The sequence below is a fragment of the Dromiciops gliroides genome, chromosome 1 (assembly GCF_019393635.1).
Source record: "Dromiciops gliroides isolate mDroGli1 chromosome 1, mDroGli1.pri, whole genome shotgun sequence".
NCBI classification, from domain to species: domain Eukaryota; kingdom Metazoa; phylum Chordata; class Mammalia; order Microbiotheria; family Microbiotheriidae; genus Dromiciops; species Dromiciops gliroides.
The window spans coordinates 77218201-77227957 of record NC_057861.1 but is presented as its reverse complement, the minus strand read 5'-3'; the positions used below and the strand labels follow the sequence as shown (position 1 = coordinate 77227957).

The window sequence follows — 9757 nt, the reverse complement described above, 5'->3', positions numbered from 1 at the left end:
GGGCCTTCCTATCACTGAAGGCCCTGTTCTCTTAGCACCCTATAACCAAGGAAGTTGCAGTTGGAGACTGAGCATTGCATGTACTCCTTTATTTGGTGTCACAAGGGCCCCTCCCCTGCCTTAGTCTGAGCAAGTAGACAGGCACTTGTCTGTCATCTCCCTATTCTTGGCCACTTGATGTGTGGGTGGGATGGAGATGATCTTGTTGCCCTGGTGGCTGATACTTGCTCCTTGTTTCTTTGTTGAGGGAGGTGAATCTGTGCAGCTGAGGGTGGGTATGATAGGGCCACCCAGATCTAGGGCTCCATTTTCTTCTTTGGGAGGGGGGGTGGGGGGTACGCAATGAGGGTTAAGTGACTTGCCCAGGATCACACAGCTAGTAAGTGTCAAGTGTCTGAGGTCAGATTTGAACTCAGGTCCTCCCAAATCCAGGGCCAGTGCTTTCTCCACTGTGCCACCTATCCGCCCACATAGGGCTCCATTTTCTTGAACATCTCTTCAGGCTCAAGCATGACACCAAAGTAAACCAGGAATTTGATGATCATGGAGGTTAGGTGCATTGATAACATTTCCAACCTAGAGCCAAGAGAGGGAGTAAAAGGTGGGACCCAGCAATGGCTCCAGCCCCTCTATCAGTCCCCTTCCTCCCATTTTTACATGGGTTGCTGCCCCCCTCACCTGAGGACAGTTTCAAACTTGAAGCTCTCCCATGTGACCTTGATCCAGTTCAGAAGGCGTCTGTAGAAGGTACCTTCAGTCTGCTCACCAACCAGGCGGCTCCAGCTCTTCACAGCACTTCCTCCCCCCCAAAAAAAACACAGCATTAGCATTTTCTCTCTGTATACATGCTTTGCTATCCCACTCTTTTCTAGACCCAGTTTTTCCCTTCCCTGGGAACTGTAACACAAGAGTTAAGACAGCCAAGCAACCTATCTTTCACCACCCCCACCCCCCCCTACTGTGGATTTTTTTTGGTGGGTGGGTGGGGGGCAGGGGCTAAAACTCAGTAGCTCTTAAGTAATGGGTTCCCTCATTGTGTTGTACTAACACTTGGTTTAATTTGTTTGTGATGGCAAAAAGTATGGGCAAGTCCCATCCCAAACCTCTTGGCCATGAGAAAATAGCGGTCCACAGGGGCCTGTAGGGTCATGGTGATGGAGCGCACGGTGTTGATGTTTCGAAGAACAAGCAGCATGGGGCGGGGCAAGGCCTTCAGCACCTCCATGATCCGGGCAAAGTGTTCTTTGGCCATTTCCTGCATGTAGGCTGTCTCTGCACGGCTCAGCATACCAGAATTCCACAATTGCTCCATATGAATTGGTCGTTGCATTAGGATCTCACAGAACAGGAAATAGTCTTAGAGTAGGGAAAGGAGAGGGGCTGGTTATAGTTTGGACACTGGGGATGAGGAGAATGTGATAGCTGTCGAAGTACCTCCAAGTAGGTGTCAAACTCAAAGACTAGCCTAAACCAAATTACAATGTAATGGGGAAAATGTTTAATAGAAATAGAATACCGCGTAAATAATGTGGTTTATTTGTGGTTTTCTATTTGAATTTGGCACCTCTGGCTAAAGACTCTTGGGTAACAGGAATTAGCCTAGTGCTGAGTGCAGCTATAGAACAATGGGAAGTTTGCTAAGGTAGATTTCTAGTGAAGACACTGCTTTGCAATTATTTTTGTCAAAAAATGCAATTTCAGCTGTCCCAGGTCTTTTTTTTTTTAATTTTTAAACAACTGGTCCAGAGGTTAATCCCGCAAAGTAAGGTCTGGAAAGAAGCTAATTGTGAATGAAGCATGTTACTTTGCATTCAATTACAACATATGAAAAGACAAATGAGTCCAGTGCTCATCAAAGTTCTTAGGTTTCTTTGAGTAACAAAAGAAACCCAGGACAGGGCTTTTTCCTTTCCCTGACGTTTTTGGTTAGTGGAATCCACTGGAAGAATTAGGCAACGCCTATTTTCCCCATATGTTAAATGGGAGAACTAGACTGGCGTTCCTTCTAGGTTCAGCTAGGCAAGGCCCTTAAACTTATTTTTTGGTGGTTTTTTGTGAGGCAATTGGGGTTAAGTGACTTGCCCAGGGTCACACAGCTAGTAAGTGTCAAGTGTCTGAAGCTGGATTTGAACTCAGGTACTCCTGACTCCAGGGCTGGTGCTCTATCCACTGTACCACCTACCTGCCCCTTGGCCCTTAAACATTTAAACTTGATTTAAGGCCTCCTTGCATTGTTACAGGGAAGCTCAAGGGCAACAACCTCCATCACTACTCTGAGCAGAGATCCAGAATTAAGTTAAACAGTAAAAAGCAACTGTCTAAAGCAGAGAGGTGTCAAATATGCAGCCCAAGAACATTCTGATTGTGTCCTGAACACATGTGATTGAGAAATACTTTAAAATAGAACTAAAAATATAACATTGATGTGACTCACAGGGATCCTTATGTATGGATTAGTGGCCCCTTCTATTTGAGTTTGACACCAGTGGTCTAAAATATTAGGCCTAAGGTCTAAACATTCCAGATTGTCTGGATTAAAAAAAAACAACAAACTTTTAATTGTGCATCCCACTTTCTGCTTTAATGCAGAGTTAATTCTATTAAAGAATTAGTTGTGTCAACCACCTGTGTGAAAAGCCACGACTGCTTGTTTGAACCCCAATCTCATAATTTAATTAACAACTTAAGACTACTACATAAACCCCATACAGAAGGTCTATGGGTAAAAACCCACCCCTCGACACCACCTCATCCCCCCTTTTACCTTTAACACCAAGCTCAGCAGAATGCTTCTTCATGGCTGCATCATCCCGCAAGATAATGGCCCGCCACAGTTGGCACAAGGCCATTCGATCCCTGGGGAAGGGGGTGGGGGGCAGGGGGTGTGTGACCCTTCTGGTCAGGTCAGACATTCCATCCCTTGTTCCCCACAACTGTATGGTCTCCGGGCCCCCACAGGGTTGATTCAATGCAGATAACCAATTCTTTTCTCTTCCCCCCAGGACTAGGGTATTGCCATAGGGTACGGATCTTACTTCTCATTCAGGAACTGGTAGAGGCCATGGTCCAGCAACACCAATTCTGCCTTTCCATCTGAGCCTTTCCGTACCAATACTAAGAGAGAATATGGGTAGGGAGTATCTAACTTAGCCCAACCTTAGATGGCCCACACCAATCTCTTCCCTCCCAAGACTGGTATCTTACCATTTCCAGGGTGGGGATCTGAGTGGATGAAGCCCGTGTAAAAGATCTGTTCAGCAAATACTCGGATCAATTTAGATGATATCTAAAAGAGTGGGTGCCCATTAAGAGGTGAGAATCATTTTCTCAGAAGCAGAAATGGAACATCCCCAGCACTCCCAGGGATGGCACATCTGGCACATCTGACCCCCCCTGCCCCAAATCACAATCTCATAAAAAAGACATAAATCCCACTCCTCACCTCTTTCACACATTAACTTCACAAACAACTGTATAGTGGGTTAAGAAATAGAAATTTAGGTAAAATAGTTCCTGTCTCAGTGGAGCTCAATCTAATAGATAAAACCAGCATAGGTCATGTGTAAATTACATAAGTGCAGAAAAACTGAGGTTCATACATCACTCAAGCTGAGCCCCTGCTTCTGGATCTCTTCCACGTTGTTGACCTTACAGCCATTACAGAAGTCAGCAGTCAGCACCCTCTGGAAATTGGGAGACAAGGGCTGATAAGCAGGCCAGATCTGCCCAATCTGAGGGGATTTGGGGGGGAGGGGGAAGGGTCAGAGGACCTAGTTTGGATGGGACAGGGTAAGTTGTGGAAGGGAAAGATCCTAAATTGCTTTTCAGGAAACCTCAAGGCTCAAACCTTGCTGGACTTGTCCCAGTGAACACGTGGTACCACTACATAGCGAAAGTGCTTCAGGTCATTGGCACAGCGCTCTGAGTTTCGAGCCTCGTTCTCAAAGTCCAGTTCCTGGGCCAAGGTTCCTTTCAGGTCCTGAGGTGGAGAATCCAACAGGGGGAGATATTAATGTGGGAACTGGGTTGTACGTAGGGAGGATGTGGGGGAGGGGAGGGGAGGGGAGGGGAGGGGAAATGGGATAAGAAAGGAGTCTTGAGGTAGAATTGTAGCAGATCCACAACATCCCAAGAATATAGAGGCTGGAGTCTCCCTGAGGCCTAGGCAAACAGCTGTATTTTCCACTCCCTCTCTAGTGCCATATGCAATGCATTTAAGGGGCTGGGGCCAGAGCTACCTTGAGGACCCAGCTAAAACCAAAGCTGGGATGCATGAACTCGATAATCTGCAGCAGGAGCTCAAGGGTGTGGATGTCCCCGTCAAACCTGTCCCTTAGGTCAATGTACTGCACCTGTACTGGATGCAAGGGTTAAGTCATCTTCTGCCTTATCAACACATAATGATGATCTCTCCTGTCCCATCCCATATGAAACCCCTTGCTTCCTTCAAGAAGCAGCCCAGGGACCATCTTCTTGGAAGCCTTTCTTGAGCCCCCCTTATCAATACTTTCTCAATGAGTTACCTCTTTGGGTTATCTTGTATCTATCATGTAACAGAGGGATTTGATTTATGACCTGGAAATGGTCTTAGGTCACTTAAGGAAAAACTAAACAGTGTAGTACTTTCTTGTGAATGGACCAGCTAAGAAAAGGAAGAGCAGTGCTGAAACAGGCCAGTTAGACTTCCCAGTAGCAGTGGGCCTGGGGCTCTCCCTCTGCCTGGAAGGCAGAGGAGGGAGGGAAAGCATTCCAGGCATGACTGGGTGGGGTAGGACCAGATCATGGAGCAGCCTCGAATGCCATGGGGAAGTATAAAAATTTCCCAAGTGGGTTAGTGCCTTTTGGTCCAAATCTGTGCAGCTAGAGGAGACAGGGAGGGCAGGGAATAGGCTGCTGTACTGCTGTGTGAGGTAAAGAGGGCCATGGGACAGGTTCCAGAACAGGCCTGGCACCACAAGAGTTACGCTGGAACCCTAGGTCTCTGGCATTTATGTCATCCTCCCTCAGGATCTATTTTTTTCCTCTGCAAAATGTGGAGTTAGACTCAACCTGCTTCCTAAGGTCCCTTTCAGCAGTAACATTCTGGGAGAGCCTATGACTTCAGGCTCCACAGGTGCCAGAGACTGTCCTAAAACCTTCCTGGCTACCTCTCCAAGCCAAACAAGAACGGTCAACACGCTGATAGCCCTGCCTGGTGATCCTCATGGTTCCTTCTTCCAGTCAAGTCCTTGGGCAGAGCCCAGAGACACTCGGGCTACTCCCACACATACACACACCTTCACAGCCACCTCTGTGCCATCCTTCAGCTTTGCTTTGTGCACCTGGGCCAGGCTGGCGGCTGCTACAGGCTCATAGTCAAATTCCTGGAACATCTCACTGGCTGGGGTCTGGAAATCCTCCATGAATAGCTCATCCACCTGCAAGAGAAAGGGAGCCTAGCTCAGCCACGGGAGCAGTCCAGTCCAGGGCCAGTCTCCCACACTCAGGCCTTCTCTGGCTCATTAGGTCCCTTAAGATTACTAACAGCATCCTAGTGAAGCTGTGAGGTAATATGATACCAAGGCCTCAATACTCCCCCCCAACCCCCTTTCATATAGGCCCATTCCCTGTCTTCAACATCTAGCACAAATGCCCTCTTCCAAGAAGTCAAGCCTACTTAGGCTCTCCAGCTTTGGAAACTCCCTTCCTCCCAGGACCCCAAGCCCTCACATCTCCCACAGCTCTTGGTCCATCAAGAGGCACAGTCAGAAAATCCCCAGAAGACAAAGCTTATACTTCCAGTTGCCTCTATAAGTCAGCTCCTTCCCCAGTGCTCAGCATGGGGCTGGAGCTCCTCGCAGCTGACCACCCCCCATGCCCCCAGTCCCTGAAGCTGCCCACCTCTCTGGAGCCCCGAGTGAGGGCTTTGTCCTCCAGTAGGCGAAGGGTGGTGATGTACTCGGGGGGTAGCAGGTGGTTAAAGGAGCAGAGTCCTTGGCCCAGCTTCACATAGAGGCCCCCGTTGAGGATGGCTCCAGCTACCAAGGCATCAGCTGCCCGCTGGTGACACGCTGACATCACCTCCATGTAGCCAGGGCTGTTCTGGCCACAGGGACAGAGAGAAGGGATGGGGGAGGGGGTGTCTGCCCCTCCTCAATCCCCCAACCCTCAGGGCAACCCTAGGATGGCTTCCATCCTAGCCAGAGAACTTTCTTGGCTTCCCTTTCCCACCTTAAAGTCGGCTTGGGGATCCCATAATCCTTAAACAGCCTTCCTCCCTCTGTCTTTTATATTCATTTAATCTCTCTGGTCTGTTTCCATATCTGTAGAATAAATGGGCTGGACCAGGTGGTCTCTAAGGTCTCTTTTAGCTCAAAAACCTATTATCCCATCTCTCTCCTCCTATATGCCATAATTCAAAACCATCTCCTAGGGGAAGGGCTCCTTAATCAAATTCAATTCATAGCCTCACAGGAGGATTGTTAGAGTTCAGAGGGCCCTTCTTACTGAGTCCAACTTCCTCATATTCCAGGAGGAAACTGAGGCCTAGAGAAGTCAAATGACTTTCCTGAGGTCACACAGCAAGTTACTATAGAACTGAGCTTGCTCTAGTGGGAAGAACCACAGGCATTGGACTCAGAGGACCTGGGTTCAAATTTCATTATTCTATGACAAAGCTTCTTAGACTGGGTTGAGACTTCATGTGGGGTCATGTAACTGAATGTGGGAGTCACAAAAATTTGGCAATAGTAAATGGTTATGTATGCCTATTTTATATACCTATATACCCTGTGTTGCACAAAGATTTCTCAGGTGAAAAGGGGTTGCGAGTGGAAGCAGCTTAAGAAGTCATGTTCAATGGCATCTGAGCCTGTTTTCTCCCACCACCCCACACTGCCTCCCAGTCTCTTAACTCCTGCTTCCAACCCTGATGAAAGCTTGATGGATGACTTAGCTTTCCAGGCACATGGGACAAAACACTACAACTAATCCAAACGGAAATGCTGACACTACTTGACCTCTCCTGTGCACTAGAGAATGCCAGGTCTTTGAAAGGGAAATTCCCAGAGCCAATGGCTGTCAGGCTTCCCTGGCTCCTGGAATGCCCTCTCTATTCCCAACAGCAGGAGACATACCTCATCCACCCCTCGGAGAACCACATTCGTGCACCACCAGTAATCCATGGAGATCTGCAGTCCCACTTTGAGAGACCTGACATGGAACAATGTTGAGGGATAGGTCATTCTCCAGAATCTAACAGTCCCACACGGATGATACTCTGGAGAGATTCCCTCTGGACCCCTCTTGCATATGGGAATTTTGTGGCTGGGGGATGCAAGGTCTGGGTGAGGCCAGCCCATTGGGGCAGTTTGTTTACAAAACTCCCTATCATTTGTCCCCTCAGGGGCTCGGGGCCCTCGGGCAGCATGGTGCACAGGGAAGAACCCTGATCTAGGAATCAGAATACCTGGATTCAAGTCCAGGCTCCACCACTTACTAGCTGTGTGGCCTTGGGTAAATCACTTCCCTCTCTGAGCCTCAGGTTCCTCATCTCTAAAATGGGGATAACCACCCTTGCCCTGGATCAAATAAGAAAATGCATGGGAAAGGGCTTTGTAAGTGTAAGTCATTATCCACATGAAAGATAAAATAACAGCACAATAACAACGAGACTGTTTTGTAGTTCCTGTCCTCTCACCGAGGACTGGCCTCTTAAACTAATTGTTGGGAGATACTACAGACTTGCTATATGAATCCTAGGTAAGCATGGGGTATCTTTAAGAAAACTCTAGGGGTGACAGGCATTGGGTGACTGACTGACTTTTGAATGGATGGAAACTCTGTCCTTACCATATGGTGTTTTTTTTCTACTTTTTCTTTGATTAGGGTGAGGGAGGGGAATAGTGAGAATGGGACATCTAAATTAACTCAAGGATTCCATCGGAATGTGGTAATAGCCTGCCATGCCACCGGGAGATTTGGTAGTGTAGCAGAAAGAATGCTCAAGTTTAAAGTTTAAAAAAAGATGGGTGTAAACCCTAGCTCCAAAAACAATTTGAAACTATACTAAAAAAGGGATTAAACTTTTTATACCTTTTGATCCAGTGATCTCACTTTTTGATATATTCCCCAAGGGGTGGGTGGGAATCACAGACAGATCCCATATCTACCAAATATTTATCAAAGCACCTTTTGTGGTAGAAAAAAGGAGGAAATGAAATGGATACCTATCAACTGGGAGAATGTGCAAGATCACTGTGATATGCAAATGTGATAGAATACTATTGTATTGTAAGAAATGACATATGAGGAATTCAGAGAACCTTAGCAAGACTTGTATGAACTGACAGAAAGTAACCAAAAGAATAATAGTTCTGCTTACTAAAAGTTCTGCTTACCCAACTCCCTATCATTTGTCCCCTTGGGAGTCTGGGGCTCCAGGGTCCTCAGGTAACATGGTGAAGGCAAAAGAACCCTGAATGAGGAATCAGAGTACGTGGGTTCAAGTCTAGACTCCACTAGACTCAAGTCTAGCTGTGTGGCCCTGAGCAAATCACTTCCCCTCTGTGGGCCTCAGGCTCCTCACCTCTAAAACGGGCATAACCACCTTTGCCCTGAATCAAATTTTTAAAAATGCATGAGAAAGGGTTTTAAATGTAAGTCATTATGGACACCATAATATAAAGGAACACAACAAAGACTTAACAATTCAGGTCAATGCCATAATCCATCTTGACTCCATGGAACTACTTTGTTACAAGGGAAAGTTCCACTAGATAGTGACAGTGATTTTTTTCAAAGCACCAATGAAACAATTTTTAAAGTCCCTGGTCCAACATGTGCTAGTTTGCTGGCTTCCCTCAAGTCTTAGCTAAAACCCTACTTTCTATAGGACATCTTTCCCAATTACCCCTTAATTCTAATGCTACCCCCCCCGCCCCGATTATTCCTAATTCATCCTGTTTGATTGCACATAGTTGTTTCCACCACTGGACTATGAGTTCCTTGAGAGCAGGGAATGAATGTCTTTGACCTTTCTTTCTTTATATCTCCAGCACTTAGCACTATGTATGCCACATACTAGGTGCTTAATCAATGCTTATGGACTTAAGTAATTTAAGTTACTTTCTCTGAGTTTCTTATTTGGAAATTCATTACTTTTCTTCTTTGCTTTCCTTGCCTTCCAGGGTTATTGTGAAGAAAGTGCTTTGTAAATCTCAAAGCACTATAGGAACAAAAGCTGTGATAAACATCTTTGAGCTGAGACCTGAGATTATAAAGGGGGTCAAAAATATAGGCTGGCATTGGAGGGAGGCCAATCCCTAAGGCAGTACCTGCTCTGCTCTCTGGAATGGAAGACATTCTCATCTGGGACCACAGGAAGAATAGTTATAGACTAACCCAGCTTGAGGAACTGACTTAGCAGTGCCATACTGTCCAGTCTGAGATTTCCTTCATGCACATTTCTAATTACTTTCTGGTAGATATTTCAGAATTGACATCTTCTCTTTCCCCCTGGTGAATAAACCCTAGAAGATGTCCTCTTGTGACCTAAAATCTAGCAAAATGGTGGGCAAAAGGGGAGGAGGGGACAGATGCTGCTCTTAGCTATCCGATCACATAAGGCATATTTCCTGAGGAGATGCGCCAAGCAGAGGAGCAAGTACCCTGGGAGGCTAAGTCAGGTTTAAAAAGGCTCATGGCTGAGGATGAAAAGAACAATACAGAAACTAGAGGGATGAGGCAAATGACAGAATTTCCAGCTTCAGATATGAGC

The 9757-nt window shown here is 46.6% G+C and overlaps 1 protein-coding gene across 6 annotated transcripts in view; it reads right to left on the bottom strand.

Moving 5' to 3' along the window:
- Positions 1 to 74: 74 nt before the first annotated feature.
- The window catches only part of ADCK5 (aarF domain containing kinase 5), a 45416-nt gene continuing 35733 nt past the window's right edge, over positions 75 to 9757 (bottom strand). For 3 of the 6 annotated variants that reach the window (XM_044002452.1, XM_044002471.1, XM_044002490.1), the window contains 12 exons: positions 7116 to 7191; positions 5881 to 6081; positions 5277 to 5417; positions 4239 to 4352; positions 3848 to 3979; positions 3600 to 3683; positions 3205 to 3286; positions 3036 to 3114; positions 2765 to 2856; positions 1104 to 1356; positions 679 to 795; positions 75 to 576 (listed from right to left, as the gene is read on the bottom strand). In XM_044002452.1, the coding sequence (XP_043858387.1) occupies positions 459 to 576; positions 679 to 795; positions 1104 to 1356; positions 2765 to 2856; positions 3036 to 3114; positions 3205 to 3286; positions 3600 to 3683; positions 3848 to 3979; positions 4239 to 4352; positions 5277 to 5417; positions 5881 to 6081; positions 7116 to 7191 (1489 nt within the window). In that variant the 3' untranslated portion in view covers positions 75 to 458. The remainder of the gene's footprint in view (positions 577 to 678; positions 796 to 1103; positions 1357 to 2764; positions 2857 to 3035; positions 3115 to 3204; positions 3287 to 3599; positions 3684 to 3847; positions 3980 to 4238; positions 4353 to 5276; positions 5418 to 5880; positions 6082 to 7115; positions 7192 to 9757) is intronic. The other 3 variants (XM_044002499.1, XM_044002480.1, XM_044002461.1) reach the window with 2 other exon arrangements.